Source organism: Octodon degus, unplaced genomic scaffold (genome assembly GCF_000260255.1).
Source record: "Octodon degus isolate 3935 unplaced genomic scaffold, OctDeg1.0 scaffold00005, whole genome shotgun sequence".
NCBI classification, from domain to species: domain Eukaryota; kingdom Metazoa; phylum Chordata; class Mammalia; order Rodentia; family Octodontidae; genus Octodon; species Octodon degus.
This window is the reverse complement of record NW_004524581.1, coordinates 23,159,748-23,180,127: the sequence shown is the minus strand read 5'-3', so window position 1 is coordinate 23,180,127 and position 20,380 is coordinate 23,159,748. Positions and strand designations below refer to the sequence as shown.

The 20,380-nt window shown below is 55.3% G+C and overlaps 3 protein-coding genes across 6 annotated transcripts in view; 2 read left to right on the top strand and 1 right to left on the bottom strand.

Moving 5' to 3' along the window:
* Cnpy3 (canopy FGF signaling regulator 3) overlaps positions 1-4,206 on the top strand; it is an 11,969-nt gene extending 7,763 nt beyond the window's left edge. For 2 of the 3 annotated variants that reach the window (XM_023719837.1, XM_023719835.1), the window contains exons 3-7: positions 620-638; positions 732-828; positions 3,177-3,299; positions 3,452-3,569; positions 3,691-4,206. In XM_023719837.1, coding sequence (XP_023575605.1) covers positions 620-638; positions 732-828; positions 3,177-3,299; positions 3,452-3,569; positions 3,691-3,908 — 575 coding nt within the window. In that variant the 3' untranslated portion in view covers positions 3,909-4,206. The remainder of the gene's footprint in view (positions 1-619; positions 639-731; positions 829-3,176; positions 3,300-3,451; positions 3,570-3,690) is intronic. The other variant, XM_004624136.2, reaches the window with a different exon arrangement.
* Positions 4,207-9,014: 4,808 nt separating this feature from the next.
* On the top strand, positions 9,015-11,591 carry LOC101577076 (glycine N-methyltransferase). Its single transcript, XM_004624135.2, has 6 exons — positions 9,015-9,255; positions 9,704-9,831; positions 10,696-10,812; positions 10,930-11,072; positions 11,150-11,271; positions 11,344-11,591. Exons 1-6 carry the CDS (start codon positions 9,050-9,052, stop codon positions 11,513-11,515), a joined length of 888 nt encoding a protein of 295 aa, XP_004624192.1. The 5' UTR covers positions 9,015-9,049; the 3' UTR covers positions 11,516-11,591.
* A 62-nt stretch (positions 11,592-11,653) lies between these two features.
* Pex6 (peroxisomal biogenesis factor 6) overlaps positions 11,654-20,380 on the bottom strand; it is a 16,750-nt gene continuing 8,023 nt past the window's right edge. The window contains exons 4-17 of one of the 2 annotated variants that reach the window (XM_004624420.2): positions 15,712-15,814; positions 15,503-15,636; positions 14,896-15,007; positions 14,424-14,632; positions 14,004-14,199; positions 13,842-13,918; positions 13,629-13,761; positions 13,336-13,541; positions 13,194-13,255; positions 12,943-13,051; positions 12,624-12,740; positions 12,438-12,515; positions 12,178-12,317; positions 11,654-12,070 (exon numbers count right to left, since the gene is read on the bottom strand). In XM_004624420.2, the coding sequence (XP_004624477.1) occupies positions 11,934-12,070; positions 12,178-12,317; positions 12,438-12,515; positions 12,624-12,740; positions 12,943-13,051; positions 13,194-13,255; positions 13,336-13,541; positions 13,629-13,761; positions 13,842-13,918; positions 14,004-14,199; positions 14,424-14,632; positions 14,896-15,007; positions 15,503-15,636; positions 15,712-15,814 (1,813 nt within the window). In that variant the 3' untranslated portion in view covers positions 11,654-11,933. The remainder of the gene's footprint in view (positions 12,071-12,177; positions 12,318-12,437; positions 12,516-12,623; positions 12,741-12,942; positions 13,052-13,193; positions 13,256-13,335; positions 13,542-13,628; positions 13,762-13,841; positions 13,919-14,003; positions 14,200-14,423; positions 14,633-14,895; positions 15,008-15,502; positions 15,637-15,711; positions 15,815-20,380) is intronic. The other variant, XM_023719815.1, reaches the window with a different exon arrangement.

Sequence of the window (20,380 nt, the reverse complement as noted above, 5' to 3'; positions counted from 1 at the left end):
AAAAAAAAAAAAAAAAAATTGAGGGGCTATAGCTCAGTGGCACAGCTCCTGGCTGGCAAGCATGAGGTGGTGAGTTTGAATGCTGGTACCAATAAAATAAAAAATTGACAGCTAAATGTGGTGGTGCACACTAATCCTGGCAGTCAGGAGGCTGAGGCGGAGGTATGGATCTAAGTTTGAGGCCAGTAGATGCTACATAGTGAATCCTCGGATCCAAAAAAAAAAAAAAGCTACATAGTGAGTTCAAGGTTGGCCTGGACTACCTAGAGAGACCCTGTCTTAGAAAGTATAAATAAAACGTGCTTCATTTCTCTGAGCACTGGCACTTGGCTCTTGAGCCCCTCCTATCTCTGTCTGTAATAGATCTTTGCTTGATTCTTTAAAAAAAATAGATAAAAACTCGAAGTATAGCACTTGCCTACCACAGACAAGGCCCTGAGTGTCCTCCCCAGTTGGGAAGAAAGTAACTGAATGAGTGGATGGGCGGGGCAGTGGCTTCGCGCCAGAGCAGAGCTGGGCTCCTGGGAGGCCTGGGGTCCTGGGGCTGTGACCGTGCTGTCTCTCTGGTCTGTGTTGCAGCCTCCCGAGCCCCCAGCCCGATGACCTCTCTCCCTTCCAGCTCTGCCTTCCCGTTGTCGGTGAGCCAGCCGCGCGGGTGCCGGGCTGCAGGGCTGGAGGGATGCAAGGGCCCCAGGAGGGGACTCAGCACCTCTCTGCTGCTGTCTCGGCAGGGACTTGCGGTTAATCGAGGTCACTGAGACCATCTGCAAGCGGCTCCTGGACTACAGCCTGCATAAGGAAAGGGCCGGCAGCAACCGCTTTGCCAAGGTGGGCTGTGCCGCACTCTCGCCCAGGCCTGTGTGTGTGTGCGCCTGCTGGTATGGGTGTGATCGCTGGGCATCGGGGAACCCTCCTGCCTCAGCCCACTCTTGAGTTGCTGGTTGCACACCTCCCCTCCTGAGTGACCTCATGCTCAGTGGCGTTAGGCACATTCATGACAGCCTCGGCCTCCTGTCAGGGTCCCTCTCCTCAGACACAAATCCCCAGGCAGAGCATTCACTGGGGCCTAATGCCCTTGTGCTAGTTGGAGCCAGCAGCGCACTGAGGTGTGGAACTCAGGAGGACTCAAGAGCCACCTGGGGGGTCAGTCATCACACCCCTGGCCCACACAGCCCTCCCTCGACCCACCCCTGACAGTCTTGTCATACTGAATATGCTCCTTGTGTGCACATAGCAGGCTGTCCCTGGAGAGAAGTTGTTCAGACAGGTCCTACTGCTGCCCTAAAGATTACCCCTAAGATCCCTTCTAGCAGCCAGGTGTGGTGGTGGACAGCAGTAATCCCAGCACTCTGGGAAGCTGAAGCAGGAGGATCTCAAGTTCAAGCCCAGCATGGGCAACTTGGCAATTTAGTGAGACCTTTTCTTTTTTTTTTTTAATTTTTTAAATTTATTTATTTATTTAGTGTGTGGCCAGCTCAGCCCACTAGGGGGCGGGGCTGGCTGGCATGTGGTGCTGGGGGATTGAACCGTGATCCCTGTGCTCTGCTAAGCTTGTTCTAAGTAGGTGCTTTAGACCACTGAGCCATCTCACCAGCCCAGTTGTAATTATTTTCTTACTGAATGGGGGAGCTCTCTCTCTCTCTCTCTTTTTTTTTTTTTTGCGGAACCGGGAATTGAACTCAGGCCGTTGTGCTTGCCAGGGAAGTGCTTATTCCACTGAGCCATCTCCCCGGCCCTAGTACCTTTTCTCAAAATATATAAAATATAAAGGAAAAGCCCTATAGATATAGTTCAGTGTGAAGGCCCTGGGTTCAATCCCCAGTACTGAAAGACAAAAGTTATCTGACTTTAGCTCATGAGTCCATGTTTGCCTTAATAAAAATAAATAAATAGGGCTGGTGAGATGGCTCAGTGGTCTAAAGCACCTACTTAGAACAAGCTTAGCTAAGCACAGCACAAGGACCGCGGTTCAATCCCCAGCACCACATGCCAGCCAGCCCTGCCCCCTGGTGGGCTGAGCTGGACACACACACACACACAAATAAATAAATAAATAAATAAGGGCCAGGGAGATGGCTCAGTGGAATAAGCTCTTCCCTGGCAAGCACAAGGGCCCAAGTTCAATCTGTGGTTCCGCCAAAAAAATTAAATAAAATAAACAATAAAAAAATAAAAACCTGTTTAAAATTATGTTCTGTAGCAAACAATTAGAAACAAGCTTCTTCCCAGTAGGGGCAGGGTTGATAGCCTGAGAGTCACTGAGAACTGTAGCAGCCCATGAGCTCAGCTCCTGAACAAACAGGCAAAGTGCAAAGCCACATGCTGTGTCCAGAGCGCGGGTGGTGCAGAGGCTATGGTTTTTGTTTTTGTTTTTGTTTTTTGGCAGAACCAGGGATTGAACTCAGGCCCTTGAGCTTGCCAGGCAAATGCTTATTCTACTGAGCTAACTCCCTGGCCCCGAGGCTGTGTTTATAGTTATGAGATTGTTTTGTGGTTCTGGGTATAGAACCCAGGGCCTCACTTGTGTCAGGCGGTTCCTGTACCCTTCCTTGATCTACAGCCCAGCCCCTACGCGTGCATGCGTGCGCGCGTGTGTGTGTGTGTGTGTGTGTGTGTGTGTGTAACTTTGGAAGAGATAGGTAGAGTGTTGGCCCTGCCCAGAAACAGAGATAGTTTTGACAGAATAAGGGGTCCTGGGCCAGGTAGATAGCTCAGTAGAGTAAGTGCTTGCCTGGCAAGCGTAGGGTCCTGAGTTCAATCCCTGGTACCACCAAAAAAAAAAGGCGGGGTTCCTTCATGTCCCTGCTGTACACTCTTCCCACCAGGAAGGATGTACTCAGCACAGTGAAGGCGTAGCTGACATACACTTTTCCTGGAGAGGGAGTCTGAGTTCAAAAGGCCTCAGGGCAGAGGCTGTGATGACGCACCCAGTAACCCCTGCATTCTGGAAGGCTGAGGCGAGAGGATGGCACGTTTGACCCTGAGCAGCATAGCCACTCGGGAGACCCTGTCTCAGAAAACAGAAGATCAAAAGGCCTGAGGATATAGCTCATCCCTTGGAAAGGATGGGGAGCGATGCAGGATGATGGGCAGTGGGGCGAGAGGGCTGATCGAGGGCCAGCAGCCAGGTCCTTGCAGTCCCTGGGGTGAACACAGCCTCGTGCCCCCCACCCCAGGGCATGTCGGAGACCTTCGAGACGCTGCACAGCCTGGTGCACAAGGGTGTGAAGGTGGTGATGGACATCCCCTATGAGCTGTGGAATGAGACCTCCGCCGAGGTGGCTGACCTCAAGAAGCAGGTAGGGAGAGGGCGGCAGTTGGTGCTCCTGGCCAGGTGGCTTGGTGGCTTCAGATGAATGTCAGCCATCTGCCTGTCAGGTAGTCTGGAGTCTTGGGGCTAGGGAGTGAGGCAGGTGCTGGGGCTGGGCCGACCAGGTGTTGTGGCCCGCAGTGTGACGTGTTGGTGGAGGAGTTTGAGGAGGTGATCGAGGACTGGTACCGGAACCACCAGGAAGAGGACCTCACAGAGTTCCTGTGCACCAACCATGTGCTGAAGGGCAAGGACACCAGTGAGTCCTCGAGGGGTGCTGGGTGGGTATGAAGGGGTCCCTGGGGACATGCGAGGTCCTGCTCAGTCCCCAGGCCACAGCCACCCTTCCCAACATCCCAGCCTCTCCTGCCTGCCCACAGGCTGCCTGGCAGAGCAATGGTCCGGCAAGAAGGGTGACACAGCCACCCTGGGGGAGAAGAAGGCCAAGAAGAAGGGCAGCCAGGCCAAGGCAACTAGTGGCGGCAGCAAGCAGAGGAAGGAGCTTGGGCTCCAGGGAGACCCCAGTGCCAAGGACGAGGAGGAGGAGGGCATCCAGAAGGCGTCACCTCTCCCACACAGCCCCCCTGATGAGCTCTGATTGACTTCGATGCTGAACACTCTCAACATTGCAGCTCAGGACAAGGATGGGCACACAGCAGCCACGGTTTCCCTCCTGGCCCGAGCTTCAAGTGGCCACAGGGTCAGGACTTGTGGGACCCAGTGTGACTCAGGAGGGACAGGATCAGATACTGGAACCACACAAGATATCTGCAGAGCTCAAGGGCAGTGCCCAGTCTCCATCTCCCTCTCCTGTACCCTGAGAAGCAAGACTGTACCCCCAGCCCCATGCCCACCCCTTCTGGGGGCTCTGGGAGTAAAGACCTATTGGCCTTTTGGTTGTGACTCCTGCATCCTTCCCCTGAGGCCCTGCAGTACCTGTGGCCTCTCCTGCCCCTCACAGCCCTGTCAAGTGGCAATGCAGGGAGTACCTAGGGCTGCTTCCGGCAAGGCTTGGTGAGGTACAGTGACCCTGACCCACCTCCTGTGACCCTAGGTAGGGTGACGGCTGCCCTCACCTTCTGCCCCTGCTTGTTCTTTGTACTATGTCCTAGGCACTGTGTCCCAGTCACCACCTCTTGCCCCCTTGTCCCTGTACCTTCCTTAGGTCCTGTAGTTTTCTGAACCCGTCACCCAACCTCTGTCTGCCCTACTTATTCTTGGACCTTATTCCTGGATTATCACATTTGCTCAATCTATGAAGGTTCAAGGGAGGCCAGAACCACCAGGAGGAGGATATCCTGTCCTCAGCAACCTGTTTATCCTGTATTGTTTTGTTTTTTGGTGGTTTTTTTATTTCTTGTTTTTTGGGTTTTTTTGTATTTTTTAGGGAAGTGTCTACAGGGTGTTCAGGGTCTCACTGGTAGATCAGACTAGTAGTGATCCGCCTGTTTACAGCCTCCCATGAGCTAGGATTACAGGTGTGCGCCACCACACCCAGTCTCAGTTGCCATCTCAGTGCGCCCCTATCAGTGGGACTGGTATGGCAGGCCCGGGGATTGAACCCCCGGCTCCTGCTCCTGCTTTAATTTGCTGAGCTATTTGGCCAGCCCTACCCTATGTTTTGTAGGTGATGGGGTGGTGGACAGGTGCTCCCAGACTGTCCTGGGCAGGGGGCTGGGCCTTGTTAATGGTGGATTTTGCTTTGTTATTTGAGACAGTCTTACCATGTAGTTCAAACTGGTCTAGAACCCACTGTGATCTTCCTGCCTCAGCCTCCCCAGTGCTGGGATTATAGGCCTGCACCAAAAGTTTTTTGGTTTGGTTTGGTTTGGTGTGGTGTGGTTTTTGTGGCTGGCTCAACCTGCTCTGGGAGTGGGGCTGGTGCAGCGTGTGGTGCCAGGGATCAGACCGGGTCCTTGGAGTTGCCTAAGCTTACCAAAGCAGGCACTTTAGACTGCTGAGCTGTCTTGCCGGCCCCTAGAAGTTGGTTTTAATTTAAACCCTGACTACACACAGGAGGTAGCGTCTGCGACAGGTCCTGGTCATAAATGGCATAGCTGGGACTCGGGCTCAGATTCCACGTCTTTCACTTGCCTGGCCACCAGGACCCTCCCCCTGCCCCTGCCCTTTGTTAGCCACACTGACCTGGTGCAGTTGCTTGAGCCTGACCCACCACACCAGCAAGACCCCCAAGGCAAATGGGAACAGCTAGGCCAGGGCAGGCAGAGTGCTCACTTATACCACACCTGGCTTGGCCCCAGTGCATCAGAAAGGCAGACAAGTGGTCTTGTGAGGAAGTCGAGGAGGGTACGAGAGAGTAGGAGGTGATGCTCCACCCAGTGAACACCCCACAGGACCCTTCTGCCTACGACCAGGGTTGCAGAGCTGCAGAGACTGCAGAGGCCCGAGGCCCAGCCCAGGGAGCAACCCTTCCCAGGCAGGCCGGTGGAGAGTGCAGCTGGGACAGCTTTGCCTGTGCTGAGGCTGGGGCTTGTGGTCCAGGCACACCCCACCCCCTGCATTCAGCGCAGGAGGAACTAGGACCCTGGGCCAGGAGTCAATTTGCAGCGCTCTGGCCTGGATTTTGCAGCCACTCTGAGCTCCTTTTTCTGTCACCAACCCACAGAGTCAGGGTGCCTGGCCTACCTCTGTCCCAGAAGGTCATTGATTCCTAAAGCCCTATCAGCTTCCAGGGTGTCGGCCCAGGGACCCAATCGTAGCCCCATGCCTGAGGGTGACAGTGCTGGGACTGCTTGCTCTTTAACCTGTTGCTGAGGCAGGGATCCTGCTGTGTCCCCAGGGCCCAGATGGTAGCACTAGCCTGTCTCCATCCAGCCCCCTTCCTAAGTAGATGTCTTTCTGAATCTGGGCATTAAGCCCCACTTTTGCACCCTCTGCACATTGGGGCTCAAGTTAACCAGGTTTCAGTCCCATGTCAGAAACCTGTCAGAACAAGGTGTCCTTGTCGCACCTGGCACAAGGCACCTGGGAAGCTTGCTTAGGTGGCTGCCGTGCTGCACGCCTGCTGTGTTTGGACCTCACAGACATCTCTGCCTTGTCTGTTGTTGCTGCCATGCGTGCGAAGGAACCCAGTGCTGTGTGTGCCGGGCAAGTGCTCGGTGCTGAGCTGCAGACCAGTCTTTGCGAGAGCCCGGCTGTCCTGAGAGGGACAGGGCGCCTGTGCAGCAGTCTTGTCCCCAGAAGCAGCTTGTCAGACCCATCTCTGTATGTGCCCATCAACCACACCACAAGCGCTGCAGACAGACCACAAGCTGGTTACTGACCAGTGATAAGAACTGAACCCTGGCTGGGGCTGGGGGTAGAGTTCAGTGGTCACTGTCCGCCTTGTTAGACCTCAGCTCTGCAAAATGAATAGATGAAAAACCACAAGGGAAGAGAGTGAGGTCTCTGGTCCTTTTGGGAGTTCATCCACGGTAGCTCGTAATACTCTACCTCTCGTCTCCAGGTGGCTCTGTGTGGATTTTCCACGTAGCACCACCAATCCATACTGGGACTGAACCCAGGGCCTTCACATTGAGCAACACATCTAACCTCATTGTTTTTTTTTTTGTTGTTTGTTTGTTTTTTTACTGAGAATAGAACTCAGAACCTTGTGCTCATACCTAACCTTTAAAAGAAATTTTATTTTGGAAATGGCTTTACTAAGTCCCTTATTTACCTAGCTGGGTTAAAACTTGGAGTTGTGCCTCAGCCCCCACAACCTAGAGTGTTGTTTAAATGTAAATTTTGTAAGGCATTTGATTGGTACCAACCAGAAAACTACCATTATAAATACCCAGATCAAGGCCGTGGATACAGCTCAGCCACATAAGTGCCTGCCTGGCAAGTGCAAGGTCCTGAGTTCAATCCCCGGTACTGCCAAATAAATACCCAGACCCATCATGTGCTCTGTAGTGTGAAGGGCAGCCCCTTACATGTGGAGCCCTGTTGTCCATCCAGACTTTCACAGCAACCCTGCAACCCTGTAGTTCTCATCCATGAATCAACCTCATACACACCTGTTTCTTTTCCTTGCAAAGCCAGGGGCGGGGCCCAGAGCCCCACGCATGCCAGCTAGCAAAACGCTCTGTCTCTGAGCAACACTCCAGCCCTTTTTGAGACAGGGTTTCACTGAGTTCCTGAGGTTGGCCTTGAACTGTCAATCCTCCTGCCTCAGGCTCCAGAGTAGCTGGGACAATAGGTGCACACAACCCAGCTCAGCCAATGTGCCTGAGACCAAGGTGCCATCGACCTGTCCAAGACTGAGACCACCTGTGTGCTAAGGAGACAGACAATCAGAGCATCTGGGGTCTCCCTCCAGCTCCAGGTTGCGGCTGAGGTAGAAGGGTTAGGGGAGAAGAGGTTCCTTTGTTCTCATTCTGAGGCTACAAGCACAGAGTCAGGTGGCTTTTCCTTCCTTTCTCTGTCTGTCTCTGTCTGTCTCTCTCTCTCTCTCTTTTATGTATTTGGCACAGGGTCTCACTATGCAGCCCAGGATTACAGGTGTGCATCACTATGTCCAGTCTTGGTGGCTGGCTCAGTGCGCCCAGGTGTGGGGCTGGCACGGCGCGTGGTACCAGGATCAAACCCTGGTCCCGGCGCTTGCCTAAGCAGGTGCTTAGACCTCTGAGCTATCTCGCCGGCCTGGCACATGGCTTTTCTGCAGATCTTGGATTTGTTTGGTGACATGTTTGAGCTCTGCAGCAGGAAAGAAATCTGAGAAACCTGCTCTGGGGCGGAAGAGGGATGTGGACCAACCCTACCACGGGGCCTGGGGTGTGACCGAGAGCAGTGTAGCAGCAGGTGCCATAAAATGACCCCCCCCCCCCATCTTTCCCTGCAGAAGGCCAGTGGTTTATTTAAGTGCTTCTGGGGGAGGAACCAAGGATCTCTGCAATGAGCCCTAGACTGTCCAGGCCGGCTTCAAACTTGCCATCCTCCTGCCCCTGCTTCTCACAGTGCTGGGATTACAGATGTGAGCCAGCGGCAGATGGTCTCTAGGGCGCAGCAGGAAGGGAGGACTCTTTCGTTTTGCTTTTCCGAAGTGGGCTCTGTGTCACCCAGGCTGGCCTCCAGTGGCCCTTTCATCTCTCTGGGGCTAGGACTACTGGTTCGTTTTCTTCTTTGTAGTGCTGGAATATAAGGGTCAAACCTAGAGGTGCTCCCTGATGGAGCTGCACACCAGCCCTTTTAGATTTTGAAGCAGAGTCTCCTAATTGCCCAGATTGGTCTCCCTGCCTTGTTCCCTGGGGAGATTCCAGGCGTGCACCACCATGTCAGACCAGGTCTGAACTCAAGGAGCGTGCCGCTGGGGCCTCCAGGCGGGCTGTGGCTCCTAAGGCCAGGGCTCTGCCAGCACAACTGCGTGCCCAGGTGGCCTCCCTCAGTAGGCGGGACATTCCTCCTTCCTCTGTGTGGGCCGGTCCAGCCCGCCGGCACAGGGGGGATCAAGTCTGCGTGGAGTTTGAAATTTGCTTCCTTTCTCAACTTGGGTGGGGTGGAGCCAGAGAGATAGCGCCCCAGTTTTAAAAAGAAAATCAGCTTGCGTGGAGTGAAGTGGGCGGGTAAGTACCCAGTAAGCTGGGTAATTGTTCCACCTTTCGCAGCTGGGGTCAAGGGAGGAGGGAGCCAGGCGGGGGTGTGTCTCCGCGCTCCACTGCCATTGGTCAAGTGTGGTGCGGGCCTCGGATAAATGCTGGCGCGGCTGGTGGCTGGGCCGCGGTGCTGGAAGGAGGCACGATGGTGGACAGCGTCTACCGCACCCGCTCGTTAGGCGTAGCAGCCGAGGGGCTCCCGGACCAGTATGCAGATGGGGAGGCGGCGCGCGTGTGGCAACTATACATTGGGGACACGCGTAGCCGCACGGCTGAGTACAAAGCGTGGCTACTGGGACTGCTGCGCCAGCACGGATGTCAGCGAGTGCTGGACGTGGCCTGTGGCACTGGGTGAGTAGCAGGGCAAACAGAAGCGCGGGTGGGGACCCAGGCCTACTGCTATGGCTGGAGTTCGGGGCCAGTAGTAGACTTCTCACTCTACCACTGTCCCTCGGAGAAATGGCCTCGGTCGGCTAAGAACATGTACCTGAGCAGGGTACCGGCGCCAGGAACATTCATATACAAGTTTCTCAGACCTGCGAGCATCCACCAGGGGCTACAGGCCACCTCCCTAGGGCACCTCAGAGCCTCCACTGCCCCTTTTACAAGGGGATGATCCTTATACCTCGCAGGGGTGCCTCAAACATTAATGCCCAGCTCTGAAAAGGTGTATTATCAAAGGAAAAAAAAAAAAAAAAAGTCTGGTGGTGAACAGATGTGTGAGGTCCTCAGTCAGGAAAAGGAGGCAGAGGTGCAGCCTGCAGCCCACACCTCCCCGACCAGCCTGCCCTTCTCCCAGGGTGGACTCCATCATGCTGGTGGAAGAGGGCTTCAGTGTGACAAGTGTGGATGCCAGCGACAAGATGCTCAAGTACGCGTTGAAAGAGCGCTGGAACCGGCGGCGAGACCCAGCCTTTGACAAGTGGGGTATGCCTGTCCCTTCTGGGAAGCCTTGGACACCCAGGTCACCTCTTCAGCCTGGAACATTACTGTTATTTCCCTAGAGGAAACGTGGGTCTCACAAGTGGCATTAGAGATCAAGAGCTAGACTTTATTTTCAGTTCTGGGGACCAAATCCAGGACTCCACACTGAACTACTTCCCTGGCCTTTCTCGAGACAGCATAGGTCTAAGTGGCCACACAGGGCTTCAACCTTCAATCATCCTGTCTCAGCTTCCCAAGAATATGACAGCCAGGTGTGGCAGTATATGCCTGTAATCCCAACACTCCGGAGGCTGAGGCAGGAGGACTGCAGGAAGATTGTTGCAAGTTTGAGATCAGGATGGGCTACAAAGTGAGCTCAAGGCCAGCCTGAATTTCATAGCGAGATCCTGTCTCTTTAAAGACAGAAAAAAGTAAAATAAGGAATATGGGGAGCCTAGGCATCTGCCCAGACCCTGGGATGGTATCTTGCTGGCTGCCCAGACTGATTCTGAATTGCTGGGCTCAGCATTCCCCTGCTGCAGCCTCTGACTTGTGAGAACAGTGGATCTGAAGCATTAGGTGGTTTGATTTGGCTTTCTGGTACTCTGAACCTAGAGCCTTCACGCTGGCCAATGTAGATGGTGTCCATCCCCATGCCTGGCGTGGAGCTCACAGACCTGTGTTTGCAGTCTCCCCTTCCCAATCACAGCCCCTAAGCATACAGCCCTCCTTCCTGCCCAGTCTCCCCATCACCAAAGGCCCTCTCAGCTGAGCGGGAGCCCAACACTCTGAAGAAATGCCCTCAAAGGAGCTGACAGCTCTGGCCTCAAGATGCTATTATTTTCTGCTCCCCCTCCTGTCTCCTAGTCATTGAGGAAGCCAACTGGATGACTCTGGACAAAGACATATGCCGGCCGGATGGTGGCGGCTTTGATGCCGTCATCTGCCTTGGGAATAGTTTTGCCCACTTGCCAGACTGCAAAGGTGAGTGGTGTGGCCCTGGTGCCCCCTTTCTAGAGTGAGCGGATGTTCCTTTCTGGCCCTGGAGGGAGATGTGGGAAGGAGGTTGGTGACAGAGCCTCTACCCTGCCTGGAGACCAGGTGACCAGAGCGAGCACCGGCTGGCGCTCAGGAACATCGCGAGCATGGTACGGCCAGGCGGCCTGCTGGTCATCGACCATCGCAACTATGACTACATCCTCAGCACAGGCTGTGCCCCTCCAGGGAAGAACATCTACTACAAGGTGGGCTCTGGGGCGGGTGCAGCTGGGTCCACAGCCCTGGCACTGCAGAGGCTAACACAGCTCTGACCTGCTGCTAGAGTGACCTGACCAAGGATATCACGACATCGGTGCTGACGGTGAACAACAAAGCTCACATGGTGACACTGGACTACACTGTGCAAGTGCCAGATGCTGGCCGGGATGGTGCCCCGGGCTTCAGGTAGTGCCTGGCTGGGCAGGGGTGGTGGTGGGGAGCCGAGGCTGCCGCCTCACTGTCTGCTACCCTGCGCAGCAAGTTCCGGCTCTCCTACTTCCCACACCGCTTGGCGCCCTTCACAGAACTGCTCGAAGCAGCCTTCGGGGGCAAGTGCCAACACAGTGTCCTGGGCGACTTCAAGCCGTACAAACAGGGCCAGGCCTATGTCCCCTGTTACTTCATCCATGTGCTCAAAAGGACAGAGTGAATGTGGCCCCAGGAGCAGCAATGTGGCTCTTCCAAGCGGGGCAGAAACAATGTAATACAAGCTGTGTCAGTCAAAATCCTGCCTGTGTTTCTTGTTGGGAGCATCGCCCTCTTCCCATGCAGTTCCCCATACCACCAGCAGGGGGAAGCACACACTTTATTTTCTGCTGCAAAATAGGCAGGGCTGTCCTGGGACTAGGCCTCCTAAGCAGCAGCTGGCAGTCTCAGGCTGGCATTGAAAAAAGCAGGAGATAGCCCTGAACATGTACCGCGGCTCTGACATCTCTGCACTGAGGGCACCCCCTAGGGGAAGCGACTCTTAGATGGGCAGATCCTGAGGAAGTCCTTTCCTCTTGGGGCTCTGAGGAGCCTGGAGGTACCTTTGGCCACAGTGGGTAGGTGCCAGCATCTGATGACTCCTAGCTGGCAGCAAACTTGGACTGGATGCGCTTGTACCGGAGCAGCTCCTGCTCGCTGACAGAGGGCTGCAGCCGGGCAGCAGCCTGTAGCAGGTCCTCCATGGTGAGCAACAGGGTGGAGCTCCCAGGCTCCAGCCCTACAGGAGACAAAAGTGGGAGATGCTGGGAAAGGACTTTCCTGCTCAGAGCCCCGAGGCACCCTCGCTGGCTTCCTGGCTGGGCTCCAGGGCTGCAAGGGGCTCACCTTCCTCCAGGTCATGAACCCTGCGTTTGAGGGCAGACGTCATGGCATCAGAGCAGAGCGAGTAAAGATCTGCTCCTGTCAGCTGGGGCGGGCAGTGGTCCAGCACGCTTACCAGGCTTACCGAGGGCTCCAGCTTGAACCTGTTGGTGTGCACAAGAGTCGCTCCCGCTGGTGTCACCACCCTCCTCCTTTGCGATCCAGCACTAAGCAGCTGTCCAGCACACCGCGCACCCCCTCATCACCCCAGGCCCAGTGCGTACTTGTGCGTGATGGCACTCAGAATACGTAGCTGGGAGGCCCGGTCCTCGCTCGCCCCAACAAACACCAGCTTGTCAAATCTTAGGGAGACAGGTAGTGAAAGCATTTCAGCCACAAGGGATAACAGAGGTATAGAATGGGGCACAGCCCCAGTAGGGCCAGTAAGGGCGAGCAGTTCTCAGGTCCACCTGCCAGGCCGCAGGAGCGCCGGGTCCAGAAGGTCTGGTCTATTGGTGGCTCCGATCACGAACACATCCTGGGTGCTGTGAAGCCCATCAAGCTCGGCCAGGAGCTGAGACACCACTCTGCAGGGAGGGAGCAAGGCCAGAGTCCCAAGTCTGTCATCAGGCTCTGCCCCACCTCTTCCTGGCCACTCAGCCACGGGCCCAGCTGCACTCCAGCCCTACCCTTTTGCTGTTTCAGGACTCTCTCCTCTAGGGGCTCCTCTCATCTTCTACATTTTATCCAGAAGTAAAAGGCCAGGGATTTGATCCTGGGCCCACTCACCTGTCCATCACACCTCCAGAGTCCCCACTTCTTCCACGGCTTGGAGCCAAGGAATCCAGCTCATCAAAGAAGATGATGCATGGGGCAGCCGCCCTGGCCCTAGAAAACACTGTGCGAGGGACTCAAGGGAGGGTAGGGAGCCAGGGTATGGTATCCCAGGGCCCAGACCTGGCTGGGCAGGGGCCTGACAGTGGTGAGGACTCAGTGCCCGAGGGAGATGGGGAGCGCCGGAGGCTGTCTCAACCACTCACCTTCACGCACATTCTCCTCACTCTGGCCCACGTACATGTTGATGAGCTCCGGTCCTTTCACACTGTGAGAGCAAGTGGCCAGCTGGGCACAGCTGCCTGGTGGGCAGGCCCTCATGTCCCCCACCCCTGCTGACCTACACACCTGAGGAAGGTCAGGCTGCACTCTGTGGCCACCGCCTTGGCCAGCAGAGTCTTTCCAGTGCCTGGGGGGCCATGGAGCAGAAGGCCAGAGCGGCGCAGGCCCAGCCCCAGCAGCTCTGGGTGCTCCAGGGGGAGCTGGATGGTCTCTAGGATTGCCCTTTTCACATCCTGCAGCCCGCCCACGTCATGCCAGGACACTGAGGGGATCTAGGGAAGGAACACAGGGTTGGGGTGTGCATGTGGGGGCGCTGTGCCCCTCTCCCAGGATCCAAGCATGGGGTGGGGAGGGTCCACCTTGGGCGCCCCCACAGCCTGGGAGTGAGCTGTCTGCAGCTGCTCCAGCGCCTGCCCGAAGTCCTCGGCCAAGAGGGGGAAGCCGGCCGCACACAGCTCCGCCTCGTCCTCCTCACTCAGGCTGCCCCCTGAACTGCAGAGAAACAGGTAGGCTGAGGGCCTCCTGCAAAGCCAAGCCCACCCACCAGTTCCCCTCTCTCACCCCCCTCTTACCCCAAGCTCTTGATCCTGGCACAGGCTGCCCGGCTACTGTGGGTCAGAAGGGTGCACAGGTCCCCTGCCACAAACCCCTAGGGAGCCACAGAAGGAACCTGAGCAGGCATGGTGAGCAGGCACAACCCCCGGCATCTACCCTGGTCCCTGCAGGGTACTCACTGCACACCGCCGCGCCAGCTGTGCCAGGTTCACCTCTTGGCCCAGGGGCAGGTGAGCAGTGAGGGCCTGCAGGATGCTGAGCCGCTGGCCCTCAGACAGCACCGGCACCTCCAGCTCATGGGGAAATGCCGTCTGCACGTCGGCAGGCAGGTCCTGGGCCCGGCTTGTGGTGGCCACAACCATCAGTGGAGGGCAGCTGGAGGTGGGCACAGGACCGAGGGTCAGGGGAGTGGGGTGGCAGGGATGGGGGACCTGCACCCCCTCCTGCCATGGGTGTACACACTGTGGGCAGATGTTGCACATTCCTTCAATCAGCATCCCCAAGAAATGCCCAGCCACGTCCTCCCTCTACACATGGGTTTCCGAGAAGCCCCTGGGGTGTTGTAGGAAGAAGGCTGGGCTCAGCCCTTAAGCAAACACCTGCTGTGGTGGTCCGCATCAAGGAGGAGGTGACATAACGCAGCTACCACCCGAGGGTCCTCGCTGATCCCGTCGCGGTCACGGCCCAGCAGGTCCACAGCTGTGAGCAGCAGGACGGCAGGACGGCAGGCGCGGGCCCGGGAGAAGGCGGCCTGCAGCTTTGCCTCTGAGGCGGCACTGCTGTCTGCACAGAGGCTGGAGCAGGGCACCTGGGGGGTGGGGTGCACGTTAAGGGTTTGTGTGCAAGGGACAGGCATGATGGGGGACAGGGACAGAAAAATCAGGACACACAGGCTGTCTTTGGAGGGCAGGGCTGGGTGAAACAAGAACAGTGACCATGACCCACCTCTGGATGCCTTGCCTACTTCCTGGCCTCCCTTGCTAGGACCCTGCAACTCTGCCTTGTGGGAACATGTCTGGGGAGAGGAGAGGAGGAAGAGCTGTCCGAAGCTGGGGAGCCAGAGACCCTCACCTTTAGCAAGTGCAGCCCGAGGCGACTGCAGGCAGCGGCCACTGCTGTGGTTTTTCCGCTGCCTGGGGGGCCCCGCAGGAGAACACAGCTTGTACCTGTCAGCAGGACGCCCCTGCAAACAGAGAACAGATCCCTGGTGGGGTCCCTATGACACAGGGATCCTTGGCCCTGTCCTCTCTGCTTGGTGAGGCCTCTGGAGCTCTGGCCAGGGCACGGGATGTACCCTCAGCCAGGCCAGGGCCCTGCTTAGCTGTGCCTTCAGGAGGGCCGGCCCCCAGTGCTGAGCAGCATCAGCAGGGGTATGCATCTGCACTTGGGCCTCTGGTGCTAGATGCTATGACCTCAGGGCCAGGCTGGCCAGCGGGTGTCCGAGGGCAAGGCCACCCCAGAGACAGCTGCCTGGGAGGAAGATCTTTCCCCATACAGACTAGGTGAGGGGGCAGGCAAAGGATGTTCAGGAAACACCTGCAAGTCTACTACAGAATAGAGCAGGTCGGGGCCCATGCTAGGCCCAGTAGCTCTGAGCGGACCACTAGGAACTGTCCTCTGGCTGCCCCTCACCCCATATCCTAAGCAGGACAGAGCCCTGTGGCACAGCCTCACGTACCCTGGCTGCAGACGGGGCTTCAGGGCAGTGCAGAGCGCAGTTACCAAGGCCTCCAGGCCGGGAGGGGATAAGCTGTTCCAGAGACCAGGCCCTCCGGAAGCACTTGCGGGCACAGGGCTTAGGGTGGAGCCCACCTGTGAGGGGGAGGCAGTGTCATGTCCGAGCCCTGCCTGCACCAGGTCATCTGGTTGGCTCCCACCGGGTCTCACCATATACAAGGAGGTATGTGTGGTGTCGGCTAGGTAGGCGCTGGATGGCCCGCCTGGAGCATCCCCGATGGTTTTCTTCACTTTAAAGAATACCTCGTGCCACCTGCAGGAAAGAGGTCCAGTGAAGCCCAGACCCCACCCTCACACTCCCTTCCCAAGGACACATGGGCTTCCCCAATCGTGGGGGACAAAGTCAAGAGCAGCACAGATCAGTGCCCCGAGATGTGGCAGGGTGTGTGGAGCAGGGCAAGGAGAACAGATGAGCCTTCTAAATTCCCCCACGTACATGCTTTGCTGGGGCGTGTGCAATACTGAGGACTGAACCCAGAGCCTTTACATCAAGCTTGTATCCGCCAAGTCTGGCTTATAGCACCTACATTTTCAGGACAGGACCTACGCCTGTCCCTCAGTGACTCCTATGCCAAAATCAGGAAGCCTGGTAATGCGCCTGCCTCTCACTCACTGCAGTGGGAGAAGGTGATACACAGGAAGCAGCGCGTGGATCCCGAGTCATCACCATGGCTCCACAGCAGCCTCTTCCGCTGAGGCATCCCCTCTGGCCCAGGACCTCACAGAGATGGTCCCTTGACTATTGCCCTATAACCTATACAGTCTAACTGGAGAGTCCTTAATAATGGCATCTAATGACTAATCTCATTCTCTATTTTTGAATTACGTAAGAAGCTTTAAAAACAATCACTTGGGGGCCAGGGAGATAGCACAGCGATCTAAAGCACCTACTTAGGCAAGCTTAGGCAGGCTGAGCTGGCCACAAAAAAAAAAAAAAAGGAAAAAATAAATCACTGGAGTTGGGGATGTGGTTCAGCAGTGAAGCTCTTTTGTCAATATGTACAAGGCCCTGGGTTCAATCCCCAGCAACACACCTCCCTCCCAAAAAACCCAACAATCAATCATTGATCATACATTACATGATTCCATCTGAAGATCTGGGACTACAGGATTGTACCACCATGCCCTCCTGAACTGTGGACTCTAAGGGATGCCACATGTAGTAGCACACAGCTGTAATCTCACCTGCTCAGGAGGCTAAGGCAGGAGAATTTTAGGGCTGGGGAGGTGTCTCAATGGGAAAGCCCCTGCTAAGCACAAATGAGGCCAGGGGTTTGACCTTGGACATGTGCATGTCCAAACACACGTAGTATGAATTTTATATGTGAACTATATCTCAATTTTTTAAGTTAACATGGGGGGAAGCCTGCCCAGGCCCCAGGCTGATCCTGAGCCTTATTCAGTTGGTCTGAAGTGCAGCTTATGTATCTGTATTTGTCTAGAGCTTGCCCAGCAATCCTGAGGCAGAATCAGTACTGTGCATATACTGGCTAGTGGGGCTGAGAGATGGCTCAGTGGAATAAGTGCTTCCCTGGCAAGTGCAAGGGCCTGAGTTCAATCCCTGGTTCTGCCAAAAACAACAAGAACAACAACAACAAACATACTGGCTAGAGGTACCATTAGTGTTATTTATTCCTCTAATAACAGGGAGGGGGGCAGGTACGCATGCCAGCTACTAACTTAACCTCCTGTAGACCAACTGCTTGCCTTTTTTTTTTTTTTTTTTCTTGGCAGAACTGGGGATTGAACTCAGGCCCTTGTGCTTGCCAGGCAAGCGCTTATTCTACTAAGCTATCTCCCCAGCACCTGCTTGCCTTTTTTTATCGTCAGGCAGCAAGGCAGTGACACAGCCAGACTCTTAACTCCTTTTTAAAAAGATTTGGTACAGGGGTCTTGCTGCACAGCTTGGACTCCTAGCGATGCTCCCGCCTTCGCCTCCCCAGCAGTGGGACTACAGACGCGCACCACTATGCCCGGTTTCAGGGCTGGCATGGTGCACTTGGGGTTCTGGGGCCAGCACGGCATGTGGTATCGGGGATTGAACCCAGGTCCTTGTGCTTGCCAGACAGGTGCTTAGACCGCCAAGCTATCTCCCCAGTCCTCAACTCCTTTTTGAAATTTATTTTTTAGAGTCCTTGGGACTGGCCCCAGTATCTTCACTGAACTACATCCCCAGTCCTCTTATTTTCTGAGACAGAGTGTTACTAAATTGCCCCGGCTGGGTGAGAACTTGCAGTCCTCCTGCCTCAGCTTCCCAGAGTGCTGGGGTTACAGGCATGTGCCACCGTATCTGGCTTAACCTGGGCCTCTTTAAGGTCCACTCAGGGTGTGAATTATTTTGCTCACACTCCCACACTGCTGCCAAGTTGCTCCTTCTGGCAGTGAAGTGGGTTGGGAGTGCCCTGCCGTAGAAGGCAGAATAGAATAGGCTGGTTTTTTAACTCCTGTGTTACAGCTGGCAGTGACTGGTATAAACTAGAACACAGGAAAACTACTGGAGCCTGAACCAGGGCTTCATGTGTGCCAAGCTCGTCCACCAGCTCAGAAAACCACATTCTAATGGCATCAATGATAGGTGGGTCTACAGCCTAGCACCAAGCCCAGGCTCCTGCGTATCATGGAAGCCCTGCACAGAGGACAAGAGGGACAAAGCTGTTGGGGTTGGGAGGGTGGGTAGACTGCCCAGGGACAGAAGCCCCAGTGCTCGGGAACCTATCCAGAGCGGAGCAGCTGGCTGGGAGGGGGCTGGGGGGCTGGCTCCAGAAGCGTAGCACAGTGCAGCTCCTTTCTGGGAGCACAGGACCTCTGGGCCACCCTCAGAGCCCAGGCTGTCCTTGAAATACACTGCTCACTCGACCTGGCCCCACTTCCTGGGACCTGGTTAGAGAAGAGCACCATGCTTAGCACCCAGGAGGAAGGTGGTTAGTTCGATAAGTCCAGACCAGCCGAGTCCAGGGGCAGAACCGGATTGCTGGTCTGTCTTGGGAAGCCCTCATGCCTGTTTTCCTTTTAAAAAATACAAAGGGTGGGGTTCTGCAATTGCCCCACAGAAAGTGATCTTGCGGATGTTTGCCAAATTTAAGAGGCATGGCCAGGAGTGGTGGCACACACATGTAATCCCAGCACTCAGGAGGCTGAGGCAGGAGGATCGCTGTGAGTTCAAGGCCATCCTGAACTACAGAGTGAGACCTTGTCTCCCTATCCTCCCCTCCCCCCGAAAAAATTAAGAGGTAGAACTGGGAAGTGACTATAAGTACCATCTGGCCCTTCTCAGGGGACCCTTCACCAGCTGTGGACTCATACGGAAATCTCAGGGGTACCACATGGCCCAAACCCCATGTCCTTCATCTGGTACCATGGCCCTCAAATGGGAGCACTGAGCACCGGCTGGAACCCAGCTCAGCACAGAGGATGAATTAGGTGCTCAGATGTAGCGTCTTTGTGAAAGGACACAAGCGGGCCGAGCCAGACCTGCACACCCTGGTGCCCAAGCTGGGCCCTCCTTCCAGTCAATCCCTATGGGAAATCAGTCGCGAGGAGAAAAGACGGCCGAAAGCAGTCACTCTCTCGGTGGTGGGGATTCAGCCCCTGGCCGGAGCATGCTAAACATGTGCTCTACTACTGAACTACACGGACACCCTCCTCCTAAGCCCTTACCTCCCCATGTGACGAAGACCTCCGTGGTCAGAAACCAAAGGAATAGAAAAGCTGGATCTCTGACCTAGGCTCGCACTCAGTTACGCACTGCTCCTCGCTCTGAGAGGCTGGCAGCAACCTCCGATCCCCTATTTTCAGAGGACTGAGGTGCAGCGTGCACACACTGCCCCGGCTAGAGCAGAAAACTTAAGTCTGTGTTTTCTTGCAGTACTGGGGACGGAGCCCAGCATCTCACACCTTAGATTCTGGAGTTTGCACCCTGAGCCTTTACACTGAGTTACTCCTCTGTTTGTTTGTTTGTTTGCTTGGTTTATTTATTTTGCGGAACTGGGGATTGAACTCAGGCCCTCGCGCTTGCCAGGGAAGCGCTTATTCCACTGAGCCATCTCCCCGGCCCCTCCTCTGTTTATTTTTTATTATTATTTTTTTCCTCTGTTGTTGAGACATGATCTTACTAAGCTGCTAACTGCCCAGCTAAACTTGAATTTGCAGTCCTTTTACATCTGCCGCCAAGATGACAGCCACATGCCATCAGGGTTAGTTTTTTTTTTAATTGTGCGTGTGTGTGTGTGTGTGTGTGCGCGTGTGGCCAGCTCAGCCCACCAGGGGGCGGGGCTGGCTGGCATGTGGTGCTGGGGGATTGAACCGCGGCCCCTGTGCTTTGCTAAGTTTGTTCTAAGTAGGTGCTTTAGACCACCGAGTCATCTCACCAGCCCATTTTTTATTGTTCTGAGACAGGCTCTTGTTATGTAGTTCAGGTTGGCATTGAATTTGCAGCAACCCTCCTGTCTCAGCCTCTCCAGTGCTGGGATTTCAGGTGTGCACCAGGCCTGACATGCCCAGTTTATTTTGAGACAGAGTCTAATTTCCCAGGCTGGCCTTGAACTTGATATCCTTCGGTCCCGGAACCTCTAGTAGCTAGGTTTACAGCGCATTACCGTGCCTAGGCCTGTGGCTCCTAATGTCCAAAATGTCTGAGCAATACTATGGTTGAGAATGGAAAGGACAGAATTTCATCTTGGTTGGGAACATGAAACTAGCTTGTTTTTTGTATTTTTTTGGTGGTTCTGGGGACGGGACCTAGAGCCTCCAACATGCTAGGTAAGCACTATGCTGCTGAGCTGCACTCCTGGCCCCTTTTATTTTATTTATTTATTTATTT

Excerpts from the sequence above, each read along its gene's own strand:
- LOC101577076 (XM_004624135.2), top strand. The coding sequence starts at position 9,050 with ATGGTGGACAGCGTCTACCGCACCCGCTCGTTAGGCGTAGCAGCCGAG. Across the intron at positions 9,256-9,703 it reads GACGTGGCCTGTGGCACTGG|GGTGGACTCCATCATGCTGG; the intron begins GTGAGTAGCAGG and ends CCCTTCTCCCAG. Across the intron at positions 9,832-10,695 it reads CCCAGCCTTTGACAAGTGGG|TCATTGAGGAAGCCAACTGG; the intron begins GTATGCCTGTCC and ends CCTGTCTCCTAG.